The 26,088-nt window shown below is 36.4% G+C and overlaps 2 protein-coding genes across 2 annotated transcripts; one reads left to right on the top strand and one right to left on the bottom strand.

Annotated features, from left to right (window-relative positions):
• The first annotated feature begins 3,163 nt into the window (after positions 1 to 3,163).
• Positions 3,164 to 11,586, top strand: DPM1 (dolichol-P-mannose synthesis). The gene is made up of 9 exons (XM_051215974.1): positions 3,164 to 3,266; positions 6,495 to 6,594; positions 6,629 to 6,662; positions 6,709 to 6,785; positions 7,352 to 7,377; positions 7,418 to 7,513; positions 9,978 to 10,046; positions 11,220 to 11,334; positions 11,398 to 11,586. The coding sequence occupies exons 1-9, from the start codon at positions 3,175 to 3,177 to the stop codon at positions 11,500 to 11,502; spliced, it is 714 nt and encodes a 237-aa protein (XP_051066521.1). The 5' UTR covers positions 3,164 to 3,174; the 3' UTR covers positions 11,503 to 11,586.
• Positions 11,587 to 16,268: 4,682 nt separating this feature from the next.
• MS3_00007661 (uncharacterized protein) lies at positions 16,269 to 25,709 on the bottom strand. The gene is made up of 3 exons (XM_012938807.3): positions 25,677 to 25,709; positions 21,224 to 22,362; positions 16,269 to 19,002 (listed from the first exon to the last, which is right to left on the bottom strand). The coding sequence occupies exons 2-3, from the start codon at positions 22,280 to 22,282 to the stop codon at positions 17,410 to 17,412; spliced, it is 2,652 nt and encodes an 883-aa protein (XP_012794261.1). The 5' UTR covers positions 22,283 to 22,362; positions 25,677 to 25,709; the 3' UTR covers positions 16,269 to 17,409.
• Positions 25,710 to 26,088: the final 379 nt, after the last annotated feature.

Genomic DNA, 26,088 nt, shown 5'->3' with positions numbered 1-26,088 from the left:
AGACGTTACCAATCCGGGAGGCTATGAGCCTATTAGCTTTGGCTCGTAGGAAGAAAGATGGCGTTTGTGCTGGTATCTCGAGTACTGATGGTGAAGAATGTGTCAGTATAGTAACTGCCGTTACGAGACGCGTTAAACACCTGAGTGTTCGACGGAAAAGTGAGATCTCTATTGAAACTAACGATGAGCGAAGCGCCACTTGATACTGACATTGGTAGTCATTCATCTCCAGTGAAAATCGAAGATCCGAATAAAACCGTCCCTTTTCCAAATAGTCCTGGTGTGGCTATCCTGATTGATGAAAAAGATCTGGAAAGAAAAATGATATACATAACCAATAATATAAATATCCGCTCCTCTGTTTGCGAACTCCATGGTAGTGGAATCTTTGAAGTCATTAGCTGTGAGCTCAACATCGGATGTTGTACATTTATACTTGGTGTCATCTATCATAGTCCAGTCTGCTTAGCTGATGACTCTATTTTAAAGAACATCCAGCTATGGAGTGCAAATAACAGATGCTTGATATTAAGAGACTTTAATGTAACTGACATTAGTTGAACTGAGGTGACCACCGAAGGATCTATAAACTCCTTTGATAGCAAATTCTTGATAACAATAATGGAGCATGCATTAGTACAGTATATATCCAAACCCACAAGTTTTGGTGCAAACCAAGGTTCTTCCCTGTTGGACTTGGTAATCACTCATGCGAACGAGGATATTGCTAACCTCAATATTCTTGGGATCCTTTATACGGTCATAAACTGGGTAATTGACTTTCTCCATGATAGTAGGCAAACGGTAAGTGTAAATGGAGCTCTCTCATCGTGGGAACCTGTAAAAGTGGAGTTCCCCAAGACACAAACCTCGGTCCTCTTCAGTTTTTACTTTATGTAAGTGAACTACCAACCGTAGCGAAACCATCCATTCTAATCTTCTCCGATGACATAAAGATTTGGAGACCCACACACAGTATGTCAGATAGAATAGTATTGCAGGATGATCTCAGCTCAGTGTTGGCATGGACTGACAGGTGGTCACTAGAAGTAAATTCTAACAAGACTTTATTGATGCAATTAGATGACTGTGATGATTCGTACCACTACACAATATGCGAACTTTAAAAACTTAAGAGTCATACTAGACAGTGATCTTAAAACTACGAGCAGCTATAAGGCTGTTGCTGAAAAAGGTTATTATGGTTTGTTCGTAGGTTTTTTGAGCATTTAGGTGAGGTAATGTCAAGATTACTGTGCTCGACCTTCGTGAAACCGCGTTTAGAATATGGGACTCAAGCAGCGAATGCTTGTTTCAAATGCAGGACGAATATTCTGGAACGAGGCCAACGAAGAGGGACTAAGATAGTAAAAGACATATCTGATCTATCTTATGAAGACAGGCTGAGACATCTCAACTTATTTCCGCTGCCTAAGCGTAGAATACGGGTTGATCTAATACTGACTTATCTTATACTGAAAGATGACCTTGCTAATAATATGTCTCATCTTTCCATTCCGTCTAAAATGATCATTCGAGGGGACGTTCCAAGAAAGTTCTAAAACCGAGATCAAATCGTCTACGTATGGGGTTTCGTTTCTCTAACCAAGTAGTGAGTTACTAAAATTCCCTACCGGAACATGTAATATCAGCACCTTCTCTTGATGTGTTCAAATCTAGATTGGACCTCCGTAGTGCTACAAACTGCAAGGATGATATAGGTTGATAGACTTCCCATCCTTATTACTGAAGACTGAAGACATACGATTTAGGGTGACGTGTAGGGCGTAGTTGGTGTTGCGCATGACTTGGTCTATTGAAATTGAGTGAGTTTGGAAGTATTGGGTTATATACAGTGACGACAACCTTAGTAATTTATGAGAGGTGGGTCAGGCACGTGACTGAGAGATCACATATCTGATTGTTCCTGGTTTATACCATAGTCCCCATGCACTTCCATAGAAGCACTTGATGGTTGGCCTCATCACTTGGTGCTTCTCAACAACGGCATTCCATTTCTTAAACAGGTTATTGTTTAAAGCGTGTTGTTCACTTCCATGAAGACTGGTTTTTTCCCAATTTATAGCGTGTCCCATTAGCGGGACTGTGACCTCTGTGTTCGGTACCGTGGGCCGTTGTTCAGGATCAACTGACACCAAGGCGTTTTATCGGGCATTTATACTGTCGCCTTACTGATCTGGGTCGGCTTTGGTACCTGATGTGGCAGAGGAGGTCACTTTTCGAACTAGATCAAACCTGAAGGGCCCAGGTTATATCCCCTCTGTTTCCGAAGTTCATAGTTATCAGACGCGGAGACTTAGCGGTTGTGTGATGTAACGGGTTAGGTTTTCTGAACACGCCTAAATTGTAATGGTGTGAAGGCTTACGTTACATGATGGCTAACGCCACTCCCCGTGATGATATATTTCTTGCAGAGCAGGTACGCTACAATTTTACAGGCATGATAACTAATCTAAAACATTCATTTACAGACAAGATGCTTGTCAAGTAGTGTTGCTGAACCAATAAAAGCAAGCATGCAATAAACCTACGGTGTGCCTGTAAATGTTGGGCTAAAATATACAGCTTCTACCAATACTTGGATGAGCTGTGCTCAGTTGTTGAAAGGGGAGTGGGATTAGGTTATTTGCAACTACCACGCGACCAGCAAACATGATGCAGTCATCCAAGATGGACAGCGATTGGCATCGTTGACAACACTGTCTTAGTCCATGAGACGTTACACATGGGAGTCAACCCTGGGGCATTAATATAACTTGTTGCTTAATATACAATCATGAAGAATGTGATTAGCAAATCCATCAGCTGTCGCTGGAAGAAGTTGCCTTATATTTGCCGGCGTGCTACTTACATCCCCCTCAAATGATATGGATACGATAACAATATCTTCGTTTTCAGGTTTGTGGTTGCTTATTAATTGCGAAGAATAAATCTTACGAAGAAAAAAATCCACAAATGATTACAACACTGATTAGAATTAATGCGTTCAACTGAACTACTACCCATTAAATATTATCAAATATTTGGAATCGTATGGAGGCATTAGGAAGGGAGTACAAAGAAACCAATTGGTTTGTTCAAGTTCGTGAAAAAGATACTGATTATTGAATTGACCTTAAGTATTTAACACAATTTCAATTTTTGGCCTTGAGGATGACGTTATACTCAATCATTCTGCCCACCTACAATGAAAAGGAAAATCTCCCCATTATTACATGGATCATTGATGAGGTTATGAATAAGAGGTGAGTAGTTCGTTACTGAAACTGGACTTGTCGGACTTGCAAGTCACTATATCGTGTGATAAGTTGTGAAATTAATCTTCGTAACTGAGAATATAAAGGTTCACACCAGTGGAGTTTTAATTCACTCATTTCACACGGTTTATGTTCTTTGGTATTTATTCTCTCTCAAAGATATTTGGATATGTGGCATGAGAACGCTCTTGGTCTCATATTATTTATTTTTCGATGTACAGTGTTACGTTTAGTCTTATATTCACTTCTATAATAATAAGTATAATTTTATTAATACCCTGATTGCACTGGTGGGAGTACTATTTTGCAACGGTAGTTTTATCCACGGCCTTAAAATGTAAAGCTGTTGACACGCCTTGGATTAAGAACTCCCGGCTCACATCTACTAAATAGTATCTGGTGTCTGTGAACTGTATGTATCACTCTGCAGGTTTTAAAATGGCTGATTGATGCTATTCCAACAAAACTGTTATCGGAATTGAATATTGTGTCTAAGCTATGTTGAGTACCTCACTAATCGTTACTAACCCTTCTGAATGTTATATCCCGAATAAAATATTGAATGGTAACTTTTGGAGTCCATTTATGAACCAATACTATGCGTACATTTTATTGTATAATTTTTAAATGACTAAACTATTCATATTCATGTTCGTCTTATTATGAGCTTCATTTTGACCTGTGAAATATTATTATACGACTTAATATTCTTGAGTTATGGCCTGTCTATCAATTACTGTCTCCCTTATTCACAGCCACATTTGGCTAGAGTTTGTACAAATGTTGTTTCCTATTTTATGGAACGATGTGGTCTGTTTGGTTGGTATGTAAACCCAGTGTGTTTGAAGCACATGATATATATGAAATACATTGATAACATTTGTTATTCCAATCCTTTACATTCACTTCTGTCAGTTGTTCTATACTATTTCTTATCTCAATGTAAAATTCTAATACATATTTGGTTGTAAGCAGCTGACGAGAAACCACAAAATATAGTGAATTCATATTATTCTGCATCAATATTTGTTTTGGCTTTATTTAAATTGAAATACATGATTCATATATCAGAGGCTGAAATTGGTGTTCTGGGCTTAACTGGCTGGGCTAGGCAGGAAGCAGGACCGATAAGTACTCTAGACTGCTCTCACGGGTTTCATTGGTCTGACTGATAACTTACTGTTCTCTAATTGGTGGTATCATTATGTTATACATTAACAGGACACGCAGGCCACAAGTTGTAACACTAGATTAGTGTTCTCCTTCGTTTTTTTCAGGTTTCGTTAGATACTCACCTTTTGTTTAAACAAGGATCAAGTGCCTACTAAAGACCCGACAGTTTTCGGTAGCCTAGTGGCATCCCTACTCCTGTTGCGTACTGTGATCATTCAGATAATTCAAGTAAAAAGCCAGTTCATTCTAAGGTACTTTACATTTTTGCATGAGAAAAAAATTTCGATATATGCTAAAACCGACCGTATCACACAACAGAGGAAAGTTCATTATAGAACTATAGCGTGATTCTCAGGGACAAATTTTTTTCTGGAGTCTACATTCAGGTTAATTTTGATGTCTTTGTTGTCCAACGGTTATAAACACTGATACCTGGGCTGTTGACAAAACCGTTCTTAAGCGAATGTAGATCACACTGACAGGGTCCTCAGTATCTTTTGTGGCGAACCGATTCTCTCAAACCACTTTCAAAATCTTATGGCGTAACTATTCCCAGTGGTGTGCTTAGAATACCACTTGTAGCATCTCCAATTGTTTAAAAATCTTGATCGAGTCAATGCAGGTTAAAATTCCGACGATAGTTTTTCAATATGATTTTCTAATTAGCGGCTGCAAACGCATTCTGTGGGAACCTCTTTTCCATTTTTAGTGTAATGTGCATCATCATATGTAAGTGACTACTAGACGTAAGTGCCAGAATCATAAAATTGATTAAGACTTCATAATAAATTTATTGCAACTAAGTAACTCCTTCACAACGGTTCGGAAGAAACATCGACACTTAAGATGATGAAATGAACATATTCATTTAAATAAACCCTTTAGAGGTTGGTTTTTTATGGATTTTATCTTAGCAGATAATATGCTCTTAGTTAACCTTACTCTGATACTTATTCTGGAAAATCATCCAAAAGCAAGTAAAGGCACTATATAAGTCTTTGTAAAACAACAGTATCATTAACTTTCCCTTTAGAGTGGCCTCAACCCAATTACCTGGTGAATGGGTTAACTTATTGTATTTACTCCCTTCTATATTCAAATGACAAAAATTTTTCCAGCTAGTGAAAATGTAAGTTAATTCGGCGCATTGATGTCTTAGGTCTAAAAGTGAAAATTCTACTAACAGTTTTCACTTTTATGACCAACTTGGATCCGTATCATCTCAATCACCCTGAAATAAGTTCAATATTAGAGAAAAATAAAGTTAGAGAAGATTTTATAAAGATGCCGAGGCTGTTAAATTGCAGTAGTTAATATATAGAATTATTCTCTTGATGTTAGGTTACGAATGAGTGAAAATCAGTTTCAAAGCATTATTTTCCATCCGACAGCTGAAAACAGTCATATCCGGCAGTTTCTTGACATTTAAAATTAGCAAGATTTTATTCTCATAATTTGTGGTGATTCAGAAACTCCGAACAGGCAGTGTTTAAATCAAGACTGAATTCATATCTGTTTCGTAAACGTAAATATAACTAAAGAATATGGCCATTGCGGAGAAACATCTCTATTGATAGTCATATTGAATGAGTTACAAGCTTTTATTTGGCTGCATGAGTCTACTCAGGGAGCATTAAGCAATTTCATATAACTTGACTACGATGTCTCACATATCGTTCTTGATCATTGTCCTGATCCACGTAGTTTGATTACAAACTCCACGGTATGGTATAAAGTCAATTACCTCATTTGATCTTGAACGTCGTGTCGTTGTGTACACGTTTGTTTCATGCTCGTCTTTGTGTATGATCCAGTGTGTTGCTTTTCTATTTCGTTTTTCTGGCATCAATGCTCGTGGCAAATTAGTTTTAAAGAACACTTTAATGTTATATTTTGTCCGTATACGTTGAAACCCAGGAAAACTTTCTCGGGATGTGTTGTGGCCGACTGTTTATTGCCAGTGGATAATGATTTCCAGAATTATATGATATTTGTATTATTAACGTAAATATACTGATACTTTATTTAAATATATATCTACAGTGGCTTTCCCTACGAACTAATAATCGTTGACGACAACAGTCCAGATGGGACAGGTGAAGTTGCTAAAAAGTTACAATCTATTTTTGGAGGAAATAAAATAGTGAGTAGAACTTAATCGCTGTAACGTCGTTCAGATTCTTAAACCAAGAAGTGGAAAATTAGGACTAGGTAGGTTGATTCACTTTAACTGGTATTCAGCAAACTTTTAATATAGGTTCAGCTTATTTGCATGGTTTGAAGTTTGCAAAAGGTGATTTTGTTATCATTATGGACGCGGATTTATCACACCACGTAGGTTTAAACTAGACTTATATCTTACTAATTTATTATACCTATCCGCCGGTCGTAATGTAGTCACATGATGTATGTGCTTCTGTTATTGAACTGAATCATAAAAATATTTTCCTATGAACCCACTTCGTTATTTGAATCTATGTGGTTAGTAGTGATCTTGTTGAGCTATAAATTTACGCTTCTCATAGCGTTATTGAAAATTCCTAAGCTCCGTCGACTTTCCGGGTTATAAAAATACATTTGGTCTGTTAATTCGACCATAAAACTCTTGTTTGTAAATAAATAGCTGAATTGACTTATCTTTTTGAATCTCAGTTAGATAGTCAGAGTTTTAGTTCCTTACCAATGTAGTCTTTCTAGTTAGAATTTTGCGTTTTTGAGAATACTGCTACAGAAGATGCGTACTGTCTATATCTGAAACATCTAAGAAAGGAAAAAGCAGTGTGGTTGTTTGAACTACGATGTCACGATGGTATCCATATATATAGCTTTATCATTTTCAACTTTCCATTAAGCTTATTTCCTGTTGATTTTTGTCTTTTAACCTTTTTCTATGATTTCAGCCAAAATTTATTCCTGAGTTCATTAAGTATGTATCTTTCAAGTTAACTACATTAAATAAAATAAAGATTACAAAAGCAACATGATTACGATATTGTTACTGGGACACGATATGCATCTAACGGAGGTGTAAGTGGCTGGGATTTGAAGCGTAAACTTATCAGGTTAGTTTTTATGTGCCGATTAAAAATGGGTCTAGTAACACGAAATAATTCCTTCTATTGACTGCTTTACAATTTTCCATTATTTATGAACTTCATTGATCACTTTATGTTGTTTCAAAGATCATTCGCACATATGATATAACCAGAATGCTCCAAATTATCCGGCCAGTTAGTGTCATCTGCGTAGAAATGAATAAACAGGTGTGCATCACACACTATTCATTATTTTTGTTAATAAGTGAGTAATATTTTGCGAATTTCGTCATTCTTAAGTGATAATATCTTGGAGTCTGCAAATATTTGATAAAGTTTAAAATTGATTATACAACTGGATGCCAACTCATATGCATCAAATGAAATTAAAGTTAGTGTAAGTAATACTTAAACTGATGAGCCAGCTTTTTTTCATGCGTACCTTGTGATGTTTCTTGATAGCCTTTACGATTATGTGTTCTGCGTATAGTTATTGTGATGTTTTATGCTCAAGTAACTGGTTATATTGTAAAGTATGCTACTTATGCTGACAGATATAGGTAGTATGTAGCACCAATCAGAGGTAGAATACCTGCCAGCAGAAGATTGAATTGAAGAGATCAGAAACGGAAGTAGAGAGCAATTATAATAACAACAGAATTGGAAGAATCACGAAGCACGTACAGGACAACTGAAGAAAGATGCAAACGATGTATTTAATGTATGGCTTTCGTGTTTTACAATGGCACTCAGTAATTTTGCAATGGTTTTCTCTACCTGAGTTTCCTTTCACTACTATATGAGCGATTGTATTCTTTGATTCTTAAATTAGCCTGCACTCATACTTAGAAGAATAATCTGTAAAGGCTAGAACAGATAACAAATCTGCTTATTCCAATAACTATCGACTTTCTTTAATGTGAACAGAAATGAGTTCGAATTTTTCACAAGGGATAAAATTATCAAGCTATTGCCTCTTAGGTTTGTGTAAAGTATGTTAACATTTTTTTACCGTATTCAAAGTTATACAAAATCATAAGTCGAAAAATACTATTGACATTGTTAATAATACATAATTACAGTTGATAAGTACGTTTGTGCTTTAGGACACTAATATAAACGATGTTCCATCCAACAAGTACTATATTTTTCCATCTCATTCACAGAATATATGGATAATTTGGATTACTTTAGTAAAATAGGTCATTTTTCCGTGTAATCTATCTTCAAATTAGCCTATTGGAAACTAAAGTTCATTTTTGAAAGATATTTGTTTTCGTGTTATTTATATGAGACACAAAAAGTTATTGGATTAGTGAATCATGTATGAAAAAAGTCTCTGAATATGCAGTATTTCTTCAGCATGAATACTGTGCTAAATAGTGAGTTGGATTTTGGTGAAGTTTTGTTCTCTGAAGTGGATGAATTGTAAAGAGAAAGGCTTCTATTAAAGAAAAACTTCGTCTCCTCCCAGAATATCTTCGTCAGTAAACCCCCCAGCAAATGTAAGATGCAGACTACTAATCAGCTATCCAATATTATGGAGAAAAGATGAGAAAAGTAAAAGGAGAATGGTGTACCTGATGACCACGATCAAGCCATTCAGCTCAAAAAAACTAAGACTTCAAAACATCCACCTGAGCCACAAAAATTCGCCTTCTCAAGATAAATTCCATTATTTAATGTTTAATGGTTAGTGATGCTGTATTTTCAGAAATTTTTAATCTCATGTTCTCTCAATCCTTATAATCCTACGTAGTTTACAACACAGTTGAACCTTTTGATAATACCATAGCTTTCACTTACTTAATTTAAAATCAGTCTCGTACTGTACAGTCAGTACAGACAATGAAGTTTCAATCAAAATAACAGTGAAAGTGTGTTATTCACTCGAATCGTCTTTATTAATCTGTTAAATATATTCCGTGTTTATGATAAGTTTAAAAATCAGAGTTAGGTCAATTGTAATTTATTTCTCAAATAATATGGGATAAGATTGCGGCGTAAATAGGTTTCCTTATACAAAAGACTCTTCTATGCCTACTGAATTATTCCGTTAAATTATACAATCATTTAAGGTCAAATTACATGTCTTAGTAATTGGATCAATACTTTCGGTAATGGGTTGTTCTTAGAACTGGAACGTTGTTCCAAGTAGCGTTTGTAACACATCGAGTAAGCTTTTCAGACCCATGGGTTTTTTTTGTTCACTATATGTTCCACATGTATTGGTAACTCAAGTTTGATTCATAAACACTAATCCACATTTCAAAAGTTAGTTGAAATTTCAAGTACTTCCCAAAAATTTAACAGCAGTATAATTGTTTTTCGCATGAAAGTATATTTTAACCATTGATTGAATAACTAATTACAAATGAATATGTTATCAGAGCAAACTGCAGGTCTTATATTTTATATGTTTTTAAAGCAAAATAGTAATTTTTTGTAGAAGTTACGATCAATTTATTTGTTCACCTATTTTTTTTTCCAGCCGTACGGCAAACTACATAGCTCAAGTATTACTACGACCGAAAGCATCCGATTTAACTGGAAGTTTTAGGTAAATTAGCGTACATATTCTTCATTCCTAATCATTCATCGTATATACTTGAAACGATTATATGAATAGCTGCATAATCATATTAATTAGATAATTATTTGTTTACCAAAACATATGAATGATTGTTTTCATTTTAATCTCGTTCGTTTATAAATTCAGGGTAATGGGTTTGTATATAGGGCATGATTTAAGATGATAGTTAGTAAATATTATTATCGAAGATTTTCTGCGTTCTTTCTGTTAGGGTCTAATAGTGCAGAGTGTAAATATGAAATCAAAGTCTCTCAAGAAAGTGTTTACTGTCTTTGGAAAAATAAAGACTATAAAATCCAGGTGTAGCAATGAACTGACAATGTAAAAATTCTTACACACTGCTATTTGCATCATAAATGTCATCTGTTACTCGCTGTTCTTTCCCTATTAATAATATTTAATTCCAATCATACTGCTCTGGATAAATGTTAGACGTTTTCCACACCTCGTTTGACGTTATTCGTGCGAAAAAGAACAAAGCACGCATGGCTAAATTGTTGTCCAATACATCACATCTGGTCGTAAGTTATCACCTCAGAACATCCCCTCAATCTATTTCGCCATTTAAGTTTAATAAATTTGTCATTAGTTTTAATATAGCAAAAAATGTATCTCAATTCTTCGAAGGGTAAGCACGATCAAAAATGTATACAAGTAGTGCGGTCAACTTGCAAAATTAGTTAATTAAAGTGAATCTGAAATTAGAAACTAGTTATGTATACATAGTTGAAGAAGTAGGTGTCTTTATTACTGATTTTGACAACTGACTATTTGTTGCAATGAAAGGTAAGTCACTCAATTGATTAAACACTTAGTAGTAACCAATATCATAATTGTCTAATTCTTTTTTGCCGACCGCATGATGTTGACCAAGTTGCACTGTGACCACTAGGGTCTAAGCGACTCAATAATAAACCCTCGACTTAGGTTTCATGTTATTATGTACTTTTCAGTAAGGCAAACGTGTAAGTTTCAGAAAACTAGTGCTCGCTGGTGGTTTCAAAACTATCTCATAAATATAGACAGATGTAGTAGGTTTAGTGCTTTTTGTGTAAATATTATCTCGAATGATTCTTTAGAATATCCAACCAAACGTATTGAATACATATAAATTCATTTATTTCACTGTTTGCTTTTTAGACTATACAAAAAAGCAGTTTTACAGGATTTAGTTTCGCGTTGTACTTCACGTGGTTATGTTTTTCAAATGGAAATGATAGTATTAGCCTCTTCACTTGGTTACAAAATTGGTGAGGTATGTCTACTTGTACACATTAGTTTGAATTTTATTTTAAAAATAATTTTCTTTCAATTCTAGGTTGGAATTACATTTGTAGATCGATTTTATGGAGAGTCAAAACTTGGTGGAACAGAAATTATTCAGTATATAATGGGATTATTACATCTTTTCTGTACTTGTTAATTTTCCTTTTTTTGAAAAAAAAACGTAATTATAATTCTACTGTATGTACTCGGTTTAGATAATAAGAATTTTTCCGATGCCTCATTGCAAATCTATGCTTAATACTTTACTGAAAATTTATATTCATTCACAATGAATATTACAGAATAATGGCGTAGTTATCTTAAAATGTAATTTTCAAGTTACGTCAATATAATATTTCCTCCTGAAGTTAGATCCCATTATGAACTTAACTGAAAAATCATCAGAGACCAAGGAGCACTAGACAATTGTTTTAGTAATTGTGATTAGTAGTTTTTAATAATTCCTTCGCTGTGTTCAGTTTGAGATGAAATTTTCACAAACCCTGTATGTTAATAATAATTGTGGTTAGTTCCGAGATAGATTCCCAGTGATCTATGTAGTTTAACTTTGTTGAGAGTGAAACAGATATCACGAATGATGTTGGACAGTTGTCCTGCAATACTATAAACTGACCTAGGTTGTAAATATGGACTATGGAGCCTTGAAGTAGTAAAATAAAAGTATAATACCTGCTATGAGACCGAAAGACTTGGGTCCAATCTCGAGTGTTTGCATCGCTGAGAAGTCAATAAACGGAATAAACGGGCTCTCCAATGGTTACTGATTTGCAATGGCCCTCCAACTGTTGTAGTTTTGTAACAGAAGGTAACTTCAGATTTGACAAAAATATAATAACTAGATTTAGGGTGACAGTTAAGTATCCCAATTAGTATATTAACTACTTGTGTTAAACGCTTTCTATTAACTTTCATACAAAACTCTAAGCTCGACTCGTAGAATGAGACATCACGTACACTACTTTTGTATAAACTACTTTGGCCATTTTTTAGACTGAAGCTTTTGGAAGAATATCAGAGTCCATTAATCTGGAATATTACAAAATATTTATAGAATTGTATAAGTTTTAAAGTCGGACTTTGATATTAGTGTGAATAAAGGTTGTTCGTTTTTTTATTTATTCTTTCCAACTTGAGATCACCTGGAAGCAGTATATTTCAAACTAAAATCTTATCTGAACAAGTTTATAAAAGCTCAGGTAATTCCTATATTTGATATGATACGTTCGTAACGATAAAGTACTTCGTGCTACTATAAACATTCTTACGTGTGTTTCAGGAAATATTTTCTTGAAGTGTTTTGAAAATAAGTCAGAAATCAGTTTTTAAAAATGTCCAAGTTAGCACATGGGGTTACTTCATGAACTCATTAACTGCTGATATGAGTCGTTTATGGAGCTTCAGATTATCTGTTTGAAGCCCATAAGATAACCTTACTCACTATTTGAAGACTACATGACTTAGTTTAAGAAAAGTTGGTGCATGTGCACTTGTTCTTTGCTAAATCTTAAATCTGTGTTTGATTCACTAAACTGTTTAATTTGCTTTTTTGGGCATTATTTCTTATCCTCAGCTTCTAATTCAGTCAGTCAGTCAGTAACAACGTAGAACTTCGTACGTACGTACATCAGTTCGAGTTGCCACACCACATTAGCACAGAGATGCAGTGGTCGACTCAAATCCTGTAGTGGTACAGTTAGCAAGAGTATAAGCAGTAATCGGGAAGATTAGGGTTTGGAGATGTTATTTAAAGAGTATAATCCAGTGAAACAAATTTGGAAAGAGGAAAAAAGGGACATGAAGAATTCAGAAGATTAGAATTTGGGAGAACACAAAGAGTGGATGCACCTGCGCCATTGCAAACGATTTTGAGCCATGTCGTTCAGGGTCTCTAACCATCGGTTGCTACCAACTCGCGGTCCCCAACCAGGTAGTCTACACCTACCAACATGACTCAGTCCACTTGTCAGTGACTTCATGGACTTGTGCCATGTTTTGGTTTGGCCGCCCCTAGCTTTCTTCCAACCTACTCCTATACCACTGAACATCGCACATCGAGGCAGTCGGTGGTTGGGCGTACGTAACACGTGTCCCAGGCATCTCAACTGATGGAGTTTCACTACGTCATCAATTGATTTGCCATCCTTACCTAGTACTCGTTTCCTAACAACTCCATTACTTACTCGATGGTCCCAGGATATACGAGCAATGTTTCGAAGACACCTATGATCGAATACTAGTAACCTACGGATATCCTCTACTCTTACCGGCCATGTTTCACTGCCATAAAGTAGGACGGGACGAACTGCTGCGCAGTAAACCCGTCCTTTGGTTGATAGACGGATATCTTGTCTACGCCATAAATGACGTAAGTTGGTAAAAGCTAGTCGAGCCTTCTGTATCCGTGCTGAGATTTCGTCACACACCAGACCACAAGGGCTGATGAGACTTGCAAGATAAGTGAAGCGGTCGACACACTCAACTACTTCACTCCCTATCACTAGTTCGGGTGTCGATGTAACCCAATCCTGAAGCAACATTTTGCATTTCGAGGGGGGAATCACATCCCGAACATGCTTGCATTGTTGCTTAGAGTGGTCAGAAGACTCTGCTTTTTGTCAGCGTCCTCACCAAATAAAACTATGTCATCTGCATATTCTAAGTCAACAAGTGAACCTCCCGGTAGAAGTTCAACCCCTGGAAATTTAGATGAGGAGAGTGTTATCTCTAAAAGTATGTCGACCACAAAGTTGAACAAGAATGGGGAGAGTGGACAGCCCTGACGAACACCACTTGAGGTAATCAATTCTGATGACAGTTCGCCATAAGCTCTCACTCTACCAGTTGTGTTCGAGTAGAGAGCCTTTATAAGGTTAATGTACTTCTTGGGTACTCCTTTCAGTGACAAACACTGCCATAGAACCTCACGATCAACAGAGTCGAATGCCGCCTTAAGGTCGAGAAATACTACCATTGTGGGGCGTCTGAATGTGTGTCTGTGTTCTAGAACCTGACGTAGTGTGAATATCTGATCTATACAACCACGTCCAGGTCGAAAACCAGCCTGATTTTCTCTAGTCTGTCCTTTACGAGCTTTGGTTAGGCGTCGAAGTATTATTGAAGCTAATATTTTAAACACTATATTAGTCAAACTGATTCCTCTGTGATTGTCACAGGAGGACTTTTGTCCTTTCTTATAGACCGGCACAATCAGTGATTGAGACCAGTCAGATGGGATTACGTCCAGTTCCCAAATTCTACCTAAGACCTCGGTTAATCTCATTGCTAATACTGGACCACCATCCTTAAAAATCTCAGGAGTAAACCTGTCAGGGCCTGCTGCTCTCCCTCGTTTCAGATTTCCTATGGCTTTTTCAACTTCGTAAAGAGACGGAGGACCTACATTAACTTGCCATTCAGGTTGACTGGAGATCGTGTGAAACCGAAGTGTGGCTGAAGGCCAGTTGAACTGGTCCCTAAAGTGTTCTGCCCATCGATCCAATCTCCTGGATTGAGAATGAATAATATGTCCATCTTTCTCTGAGATTGTATCGCTAACGGTCGGGTTCCTAATTCCGGTTTCCTTAACGAGTCTGAACAATTGTCTGCTATTACCTATTGCCACTGCCTTTTCCATCTCTCTTGCTTTCGCTACCCACCACTGTTCACGGTCATTGCGTAGATTTCTTTTCAGCTTATGCTTAAGCTGACTCCGCTCTTCATTATGTTCAGAGCCAAGTGGAATGAGTTTCCGAGCATCTATCAGTGCGATAGATGCTGCTGAGATCCAGTGTTTCTCCCTAACCTTGTGGTTTACCTTACTAGCATATATCACTGCTGTTTCCACAGCTTTTCGGATATCGTTCCATGCTGCCTCAGGGTGGGCATCACATACATGGCTGCCTAACTGTTTTCCTAGTTGTTCCTGAAATATACTCTTAGCTTGACTATCATTAAGTAGGCCCCTAAGAGGTTTCCTTGCAGCGTCTTTCCTACGTCCAGTAAGACGCAAGCGAATACGCGCTCGCACTAGAGCATGATCTGAATCTAGGCATGTGCTCCAGAATGAGCGACAGTCTTCTATCGAGCCCCTCCATCGGTGGCTGATAGCGATGTGATCTATTTGGGTCCAACGTTGGGACGAATTAGGGGGTCTCCATGTTAAAAGATGTTTTTCCTTATGCTTAAAGTTAGTATTTGCAAGGAACAGGCGGTTATCTGAGCATAGCTGCAACAGACGGTCGCCATTATCTGTTCTTTGAGCCACGACACCATAAGATCCACCTAGGTGTCTTTCCCTATCGCTTAGTTTACCTACTTGAGCATTAAAGTCACCGGCCACTATTACTACATCCGAGCGCTTAGCTTTTCGGAGAAGGTCCGAAAGCTTTCTGTAAAACTCATCTTTTACATCATCTGAGCTGCAGTCAGTTAGAGAATAGGCAGAGACGACGAAGAGGCAACGACGAGTGTCCCTATCTTTCTGGATTCTTACTGTTCCGTTCAGTCGGACAGCGCACAAACGACTGTCTACTGGGATCCACTCTAAGAGAGCTAGTTCTGCCCTAGGACTCAATGCTATACCTACGCCGGCGAGGCCACGGAAAGCAGAATCTGGGCTTCCAGATACACGAAGTGTGAATCGAGTTGTTCTTTATTTTGACATGGTGAGGTCAAATGAATGACGCTACTTGGATCCTGTATGCGCGTTTCGGAGACGCAGCACACATCGATGGAGCGAGATTCTAAAGTCCTAGCTAAGGAAGCCTGCTGTCCTATTTGGCACAGTGTTCGTACGTTAAAAGCTCCTACGTGTAGTTTAGAGCGTGGCTTCAGGAGACCAGGAATAGCGTTCCGCGTACTCGAATCGTTTGCCCTAGCGGTGCGAGGTGATAAAGAGACGTGAGGAGGGTTAGTCATGGAGATAAGAGAGGTATTAGGAGGTGTAGGAAGGATTTGAATGTGACAAACTTGGTCTCGTGTGCTGTTACGGGTATGAGAGCTGATGTCACTTCCCGGCTGCCCACACCGTGAAAGGGTATTTCTTGAGGAACCTGAAAAGGAAATTGGATTAGTGTTGGTCTTAACGACCTGGAGCGTGACCGCAGAGCCTAAGGGACAACTGCTTGAGGCTGGTCGCACACGGCCTTTTTGTGGAAGGTTTTTGACGTGTTAGCTCCGTTTTTCAAAGGGCCTTACCGCCGGAGATGGAAATCCGTGAGGTAAGGTGAGGTGTGACATTTTTAGGGTCGACCTTTTCTAACCCCACCCCTCCTTGTGGGAAGGCAGCATCGCTGTCATGCTGGTTGTCCGAGGGAAACACCTTACTACTGTCACACCTCTCTACAGTCAGCAGTACGACTTCGCCCTCAGACCGTGAGTTGCTGCTTTTAGTCTTACCGTTCACCAATCGACCTGCCTGGCATGGTAGAACCTACAGGAACATATGTTCCAGCCAATATAGCTCGGTTGGGTCATCACGATAGGCAAGGCCGACCACCGCGTCAAGGTAGCAGCTTCGGTCGGGTAGCTTCTAATTACTATAAGTATTATTATCCTTACGGCTTTAGTTTTCATCTTTCTGATCCCCCGACGTATAAATGTAAAAAGAATGCAAATTCAGTCAAAATACTGTGCTGTTTTGAATTATATTTACCTACATTTTTATCAATACGTATAGCAGTATTAATTAAATTACAGTTTTAAGTTTTCATAAAACTGTTGAAACAATCTTTCAAAATTAGGTGAAATATTTAAGAAATTTTTAAATTCAACCAAAATATAATCATATATGCATGTTCATGTTTAACTACATTAAATAACCAGATATTGTATATTTATATAAAGATGAATTATTGGCAGACCTTTTTCATTTAACACAAAATAGTGACTACTTATCAATGGTATTTTCGTTCTACATGAACTATTTAAGATTTTCTGAACCAATGTATTAGTATATAAAAATATTGAAATAATGTGATTTTCTATTAGCATCATTTCTTTTGATCAATTAATTGCAGTATACTTTATTATATTCTCGATGGACTTAGGTTTTAAATGCCTTATTTTTAATAGAAATTTCTACCTTTGGTGATTTACATGGGGATTCATAAGACTGAACTGAATGTATTTGTGCTTGAGTTCGTAAATGTGTTAACTTCTGGCATATTTCCGATGTGTTTTTTCGATTCTCTTTTGGTTTATTATTTACTAATAGTTCTTTAGTCATTCTAAAACCGTTTCTATATAATTTTATAAACTCGTTTTTACCCAATATGAGTCGTTGGTTCACCAAATTAATCAAAGGATCTGCGTAAGTTTCTTCTAGTTTAAGTTTACTTAAATTTTCATGAATTTCAGCTTCTTCTCTGGTAACAACTATAGTATTCCATGGTGACCATGGTTCATTAATATCCCATCGAGTCAGTGTCAAATCAAATAGATTTGTCCAACCTGATAAAACCGAGCGACTTTCCCAAATTTGGTCGACTAAAAATCGTATGTCTTCTTTATCGATTAAGAAAGGCAGTGGATTTACACATACAGTCTCTTCATGTGTCCCGTCAATAATGGCATCTGTTTCCGGTCTTGGAGACTCACCTCGCTCTAACCTCTGTAATTCTTCCTCTCGTGCGTTTTCTATTGCCACTCTTTTCATCTTTTCTACAAGTCTAGTCTCATTTTGTCTTAGTTCTGTCAGAATATATTGATATGGTTCAAGATCTAATCTCTCACGTCCCCGATTATCACTTCTTCTACATGATTTACATTGGGATAGTTTGTTCGCTCGTGAGCTGAGTGGGAATAAGTTCTTCTTTAAGTATCTTTGACAAGAGATACAGTATTGGATGTCGTCTACTAACAAGGGTACATTTGTTTCTTTTACGTTTGTTGGTACTGTAAGGTACTTACCTACTTCCGGATTAACTTGTGGTGATTTTGCAAACTGCACGAATCTGTTGCGAATCCTTTGTCTCAGTCCGGATAAAATTTTACCTGGAATATCACGCATAATTAGTTCTGCTTCTCTGTCAACCAATCCCATTATCTCCTTAGAAATCTTTGTACTGCATGAGCTCACTGTTTGTTTCAGTGTCAGAAGTATATCTAGCCTTTCATTATGTGTTAAATTTTCTAAACCTAAACTTTCATAAATATCCAGCAATTCCTTTGCACGAATCGTTTCAGCTGTGGCTACTTCAGTTATTCTTCCATTGACTGAGGATATCCAACGATGGGGAGCTGAAGCCTTTTTTAGACAATGAGATTGATTGTTTTCAGCAACTTCCTTGCTTCTATTTATTTGATGTTTATTTATAACTGATATCAATTCTGCCTCTTCATCCAAAAGCAACCCTAGAGCTGCTTTCTTTTCTGCTTCCGTTAAGTTTTTTTCTTCTATTTTACCTACTTCTTCTTTACGCCACAATTCTAAAGCGTTATATAATCGATCAAAATCAGTCACAGTTTTAGGATGAAGCCTTCGCTCAAAATCATGTGCGATTCTTCTAGCAACCTCATTTTTGTATTTTTCAGATTGTGATTTTTCCCAAGCAATGTAATCATCCCTTATTTTTTTAAGACGCGCTACTTTTCTTTTTGCAAGCCATCGGCGTAAATACTTTTGAATGATTATAATCTACAAAAGGAAATTAAAAAAGATGTCTTATTCTTTTAAGATAAATTCTTATATTTCGAAAATGTTTATGAATAAATAGAACACCTTATAGCCGCAGTTGTATAGCAAAATAAGCTTCAAATTGTTTCTCATTATTATTTCGGAAATCAAAATGCATTACACTTGAATATACTTCCAAATTATTTAGAATACGACTAGTAAAAGTTTGACCGCTGTGTACATAGTTACTCCGAATTTTATCGGTTATTCGTTTGCTAGTGGGGTATTTTGTTAGCGTACGGTCGTTTCATATCCTTAATCGTGTATTCCAGTTACGTGAATATCGTTTTTTATTCTGATATCTATTTGCTCATGTCATATAAGTGCACTTAGTGAGCAACTATTCCGTTTGTTAGTCGTGTATATTGATAGGTTAACAATCGTCTCATTGTTTTACCAGTAAATAGTTGTGAATATTTCTAAAAATGTAACGAACGAAGAGTAAGGTTGGGGCATGTAATTTAAAAGTAGGTTTTCTATTGTTAAGTATGTTAATAATTTCTAACATTTCTACTGACCAAACCACCATAAATAAGATGCCTAAAGTTTTATATCTCAATATTGATTTCCATCCAACAGTTCGATTTTGTACTGGAAAATCTGTCAATAATGACAGTGTTTAGCAATTAGTCGACACTGAATATCAGCGACTGCATCTCCCTGTAATCAAGTGATTAGGAGACCACACATTTCTGGCATAAAACCAAGCTCTGCAGAATGTCGTTCAAGACCCAACCATAACAGTGGCACCATTTCTGATTCCTGTACTGAAAAACGTTGGTCTAGATTAGGTTCTAACTTCTATAATATTGCGAATATGTTTTCACAACAAAATTTAACATCCACTCCGATAATCTGTGTTGGTTTATTTATAAATATTTCATGACATTTACTTATGTAAGTTCAGGTTTTAAATTCCGTGAACTCAAGTACACTAATTCCTTCAAATCTGGATTACTGTCATAATAATTCTTGATTATAAGATAGTCACAACTGCCTTCTGTGACAAATATCCGAGGACTTTTGACTAGCTGATTGTCATTACTTATATCCGTCAGAAGGCTTTAGTTGTACGTATACATATACCACGCTAGTTTTGTCTGTATATGATTACCCCCTCAAGAAATCCTAGTTATTTTTAGTTAGTCTATTTATTACATATATCCTTCGATTCAGTACACAAGTGAAACCTTGCACTAACAGTAACTACGTCCAAATGAAGTTATTTATTTGTTAAGGAAGTATCGATTGAGTAACGGTAAAACTAGAGTCTATTACCAAGTTTTGATGAAAAGATACAAATGCAGAGAATTGATTATGCGGCTTGTAAATTGTTTAAAAATCTGATTGTTAACTTTCTGAAATAATAACCCGAAATTCTACCTATTTAGTTGTTTCAGTCTATAGATTTCAAAAAGAATTGTTTAGCAGATACCCATAGGTTAATTGAGGTATACAATACACCTTTGCTCAATTATTAGGATTCTTAAATATGTTTGAAAGTAAAACGAATTCTACTACGGGTTACTTTAATAAATGGAAATCTGGAGTTGAGGTTTTATTCGTATCACCGACTAGTAATTAGGTATACCTTCACCAATATTAGTATCCAAACCTGAAGCTACATTGTAATTATAAAAGCATCTACAGGAATCAAACTACAAGGAATTGGTGTTGGCCAACTAATAATGCCATGGAAATTAGCTATATAATCAAGCAGCACTATTGGTGTATGAGTTTAAATTCAAAGAAGGGTATCTAGATATATCAATTTATACTTTATTATCCCCAACTTTACCTCCATCAAATCTCACTAATGTATCCAGATACAATATTTCCTATTGCATATTTAAATTCCTAGGTTATTATGTAGTTCTACGTTTCTCTAAGATATATGCATCAGTATATCCGTATCTGAATGACGGTGAAAGTGGATAGCAAATATTGCAGATGTAATTCTCTTGTATAAAATGCTTCGTCAAAAACCTAAAGAAATAATTTGATTACGATTATAAGTAGTTAGAGATGTGTGGATAAAGTACGATAGGTTGTGCAACGTGTTATATTTGCTCTAACTGATAGACAAATTCTGCAAATGCTAACACCGTCAAGTCTTTATTTTGTTACGTAATTGTCAATCGAGTGACTGTCTCATCATAAGTGAATTTGAAAGTCATCTTACTTTTGTTAGTACTCTGGCAAGATATTCATCTGCTGTCTCATATGGTCCAGGGGTTTGTACTCTGTCCTGACTGTTGGCAACAGAAAATCCAGGCTTCGGGAATTGGGTGGACATTTGATTTACTGTCATGCTTCCGAAATGATGCATCCTATATGTTTGTGTATCTCTGGATGTTTGTGCGGCTTCCAACTTTTTTCTTTGTATAGGTTTAGTTTGTGAAGATGCATTGTGATATATGCAGCTGGTAATTGTATTCTTGTATCCTCCAAGAAATGGTTTATGATGATCGTATGGTAACCAATGTATGTGAATATTTTCAGCATCTTTGTTTGTTCCGTCTTTCTTAGGAACTAGCATTATATTTTCTTGACTGTGAGGATCTTTTGTGACAGCAATCTTTCTCCCAATGATTTTGATAACAAGACCAGACGTTAAAAATACTTCACGAAATCCTAACTTTATTTTAAAGTAATCTACAGCGTTCCCAAGAGAAAGGGTAAAATATAACAACCTATTTTCATTTGCCAATGTAATGAGTGTGGTATCGGTGTTTGCCACTTCACCATTGTAATAGAGCAATAAGTTTTCATGATTTATACCCGTGTCTTTAACCAGTAATATTTTAAGGTCCATAATGAGAAATTTTTCAGGGACCAAAAATATTTCCAGTGAGACTCCATATTCCGTGTTTATATGAACTGTCACACTATCCTTGGGCTCGCTATAAAAATTGATAGGCAAACTATCAGTATCACTTTTCTTATCAGACATATTTGTGCACGACGCAAGTTCGTTTGAGACATTTGCTGGCTCACTTGTGTGAGAAATTATATCCTCTTGTTTGGTGTTATCGATGCATTTATGTAAAATATTATCATGTACTGTGGTATCTGAAACATTATGGTGTTTTGCGTTCTCGGCATTTGCTTCGAAATCCTTCTGGTCGACATTTGGTGTTTCGACAGCGTGATTTTCATATATTTCGTCAGCATCTCTATTACTATAGTGTTCACTATTTTCGAGTTCATCTTGTTCGTTCTCACTTTTTGTCCCATCCATGATTTTTCCGAGAATCGTTGGTGAAGAAATGTTTCAGGAGCAGATAAACTGTAGTCTCTTATTAGTAGACAGCAAGTGTACTAAAAAAGAAACAACAACGCAAATAAAATCAAACAGTTCTAGGATTACCACTAAAGTTTATAGACGAGTGAAATACTAACGATTTTTAGGAAGACTGCTGAATGTGAATGGGATTGGATTAAACTAAACAAAAGACTGTGAAATTAGGTAAACCACAGTGATGATTTCACGATTTTAAAGGTCAAATAACGTTTTCTGCCCGAAACTGTCAGCATTTTGATTAAAAACATAAAAGTAAAAACCTGATTTCCAAATGCTATATAATGTACAATGTTGTCTGCAGGTCAAAATTCTTAGTTTATATAAACAAACTACAATAGCCGTCTCAGCCAATTAGTATCCAAAGCATGTCGACCATTTATTTTTCCCCTCAGATGCCAAGTGCGTGGTTTACGCGCGAGTAGCGGAACTCCGATTTTCTAGAGTCTGCTTTTTATTTTCTCTCATTCATTCTGTCCATTCGAATTAAATGACTTATTGTACTGCTTATTCCTATTCCTTTTTGGGCTATAATGAGATGATCAGCCGAAATTAAGGTACACGTATATAGGTTACTTACCTAAACTTTAATGACTTCAATCAACACAAGAATTGGAATGATTCACGGCTTAGTGAAGAATCAACAAGAATACCTCTGAAAAAACTTCAGAAATGCAACTAAATAATTATTATTTACAAAAAAAGTACAAAGCTTGGGTTTAATGACGAAGTGGCGTACTATGGATAATGTTTGCACGTATAGCTTGTATATATAAGTATCTACGTTCGAGGATTTGAATCGAGATTTCCAACGACCGGTCCATAGCTTATATTACTGAACGTAAACTACAGTGGAGCTAATAACAAGAGGACACAAAGCCAGTCGGTGAATTAGCCAGTCCTAAAAATTGATGAGGTTCTCTCAGTTTTAGTTAAAAACATCAAATAAGAGAAAAACATGCACTAAAAATTATCTGATTAGGACGCACACTCATTTTTTAAAGTAAAGACAATAATACCGACAAAACGTCCGCATTTGTAACGTCACACTGAGGTCCAGTTGCAGTTAAATGTCCCAGAACAACACAAGAAATATATAGTATTAAGTATAAATTAAAATATATGTTATTATTATAAATGTGCATAGCAAATATATGGTCTAAGGTGTTTAGACTAAACTTTTCAACTGAAAAGCGACCCTGTCTTTGTAAGAACGTTGTAATGAATGCATAAGATGTGTGATATTCAAAATCTAACGGAAAAGCACTTCAAAAGTTAAATACAATAACTTGTTATGAACTACCAACTAAATTGTTACTAGATACACACCAACACATCCCAAATAAGTTTAAAAATTACGTCGAAATAAGAGCCCAAGTAGTTAAACATGGAACATAAGAAGCTTTTCTTTAGTAAACCATTCTGTTAGGATGGGTACTGTTCCTCTCTAGTTATAGTCGTCATGTGTATATTTCAGTTCAACAAAACCTATGAATCAAGCATTTTGCTTCGAAATATATTTTTGTGAGTATTGTGTCCAAATTAATACTATGGAGTTAGCAATAATGGGCAGTCAGTCAGTCAGTAACAACGTAGAACTTCGTACGTACGTACATCAGTTCGAGTTGCCACACCACATTAGCACAGAGATGCAGTGGTCTATTCAAATCCCGTAGTGCACCTGAAAAAGAAATTGGATTAGTGTTGGTCTTAACGACCTGGAGCGTGACCGCAGAGCCTAAGGGACAACTGCTTGAGGCTGGTCGCACACGGCCTTTTCGTGGAAGGTTTTTAATGTGTTAGCTCCGTTCTTCAAAGGGCCTTACCGCCGGAAACGGAAATCCGTGAGGTAAGGTGAGGTGTGACATTTTTAGGGTCGACTTTTTTTAACCCCACCCCTCCTCGTGGTAAGGCAGCATCACTGCGGATGCTGGTTGTCCGAGGAAAACACCTTACTGCTGTCACACTTCTCTACAGTCAGCAGTACGACAGCCCTCAGACCTCGAGTTGCTGCTTTTAGTCTTACCGTTCACCAATCGACCTGCCTGGCATGGTAGAACCTACAGGAACATATGTTCCTGCCAATATAGCTCGGATGGGTCATCACGATAGGCAAGGCCGACCACCGCGTCAAGGTAGCAGCTTCGGTCAGGAGTAGTAGTAGTAATAATAATGGCGATCAGAATGTTTAGCTTACTGAACCTGCGGAGATGTTATCCTTTACTTAGTTACATTTAACTCCTTAATAACCACTTTTTAAGTGATAGAAACGGTATTCATAGAAATGTATACACAGTTTACCCGTACTGTTTACGTAGTAATGTAGACCTAAGCTAACAAAAAGGGAAATAAAAACGAACTTTTGGAAAAAGCTTGAAGGAAGTCGATGTAAATATTGGCGACAATTCACCTAAATCTCAGATTTTCTCCAATCCAAAGTTAATAGAGCATATATTTCCATAAATTTATCCATCGTGAAGAAACGTCTTGAAATTAACACCCTTCCCCTCCCCAAAAGGTCTACTAACTTCAAACTTCACAACATATTCTGCTCTTCCACAAAACTCACACCAAATTGTTTACTATTATCATTAAGTGAAACAGCTAATTTTTTGGCGAAACGCGACGCATTGGTATACTGTATACTTACAAATTTTGTCTTAAATTCTCTAAGTCGAACAAATTATGTGCACACTCGACAATATTCAACATACTGGTTAAAATGGTAACAACTTATTAACAGTTTTCGCACACAGTTTTAAATGTCATTTACACTAATTAACAATGAAATGTCAACGTTGTTAGTGACAGAAAACGTCTTCATCCATGTATGTTTTAAAGAGTACAATATTTAAAAAATGTTAGTGGTAGGTCTACAGACATAAATGGGGAGAATTTCTTAGTTGAAATGGGATACTCTTGCATATCAACGAAAATCTGCTACATCAAGGTAGCTTCAGTGTACTGGATCAAGGTAGTAAAGTATCAAAACTCGGTTTCTGAAATTCTACTCAAATGTTTATTTCGGTACGTTCAGCAACTTAAGTTGCGGAATTTACGGTAGAAGTACATAACTGGCAAAGAGTTAAACCTTTAAATAATCCGATGTTGAAATTCGAGAGTTGCAATGGATTTAAATCAATTGTAAAACTTTATTAAGTTTTACTTTAAAGTAAAGTGTAATTACACTGCATTTTCAGACCCAGGTTATTATGTCGAAGTCATTATATTCTAACCAGTTCAACTTCAAACAGCCATTTCAAAAATTCCATCTGCCCTCGTCCAATTTTCAAAAAGTTTATAATTAACAGGAAAATCGAATTATTTTACTTGCCACATATATTTATTTTGAGCGCTTTTGTTTCCTTGCCTCTTCAATGACCTTACTTCTAATATTTTTTAACATGTTGGAAAAACAAGACAACTTATTTAATTCGCATATTGGTCTCAAAGAGCAAATTCAACCTTTCACTTCTGTTACACTTCTTTTACCAAATTATTCGTGCTCAAAGTAATAGTTAGGTTGAACCATTCCTTTTCTTGCACCGATTCACCAGGAAACTTGACTGCTCGATATGGTAGATAGCATTCCAGAAAAAATGGTGTGAAAATAGTGCTAATCAGTGAAGAATAGTGATTATTTGTTCATAATAATCAAACCAAAAGGCAAAATTTGAAGAAAGATGAAGACATTAATTCGTTTATATTTGTCGTTACTATTACAACATTCAATAATTTGAAGTAAC

The sequence above is a fragment of the Schistosoma haematobium genome, chromosome 4 (genome assembly GCF_000699445.3).
Source record: "Schistosoma haematobium chromosome 4, whole genome shotgun sequence".
Classification (NCBI taxonomy): Eukaryota; Metazoa; Platyhelminthes; class Trematoda; order Strigeidida; family Schistosomatidae; genus Schistosoma; species Schistosoma haematobium.
The sequence above is the reverse complement of the archived record's forward strand: the minus strand, read 5'-3'. Positions and strand labels throughout refer to the sequence as shown.

Excerpts from the sequence above, each read along its gene's own strand:
- MS3_00007661 (XM_012938807.3), bottom strand. The coding sequence starts at position 22,282 with ATGGATGGGACAAAAAGTGAGAACGAACAAGATGAACTCGAAAATAGT. Across the intron at positions 19,003-21,223 it reads TTGCCAGAGTACTAACAAAA|ATTATAATCATTCAAAAGTA; the intron begins GTAAGATGACTT and ends TTCCTTTTGTAG.
- DPM1 (XM_051215974.1), top strand. The coding sequence starts at position 3,175 with ATGACGTTATACTCAATCATTCTGCCCACCTACAATGAAAAGGAAAAT. Across the intron at positions 7,378-7,417 it reads TTTATTCCTGAGTTCATTAA|ATTACAAAAGCAACATGATT; the intron begins GTATGTATCTTT and ends AATAAAATAAAG. Across the intron at positions 7,514-9,977 it reads TTGAAGCGTAAACTTATCAG|CCGTACGGCAAACTACATAG; the intron begins GTTAGTTTTTAT and ends TTTTTTTTCCAG.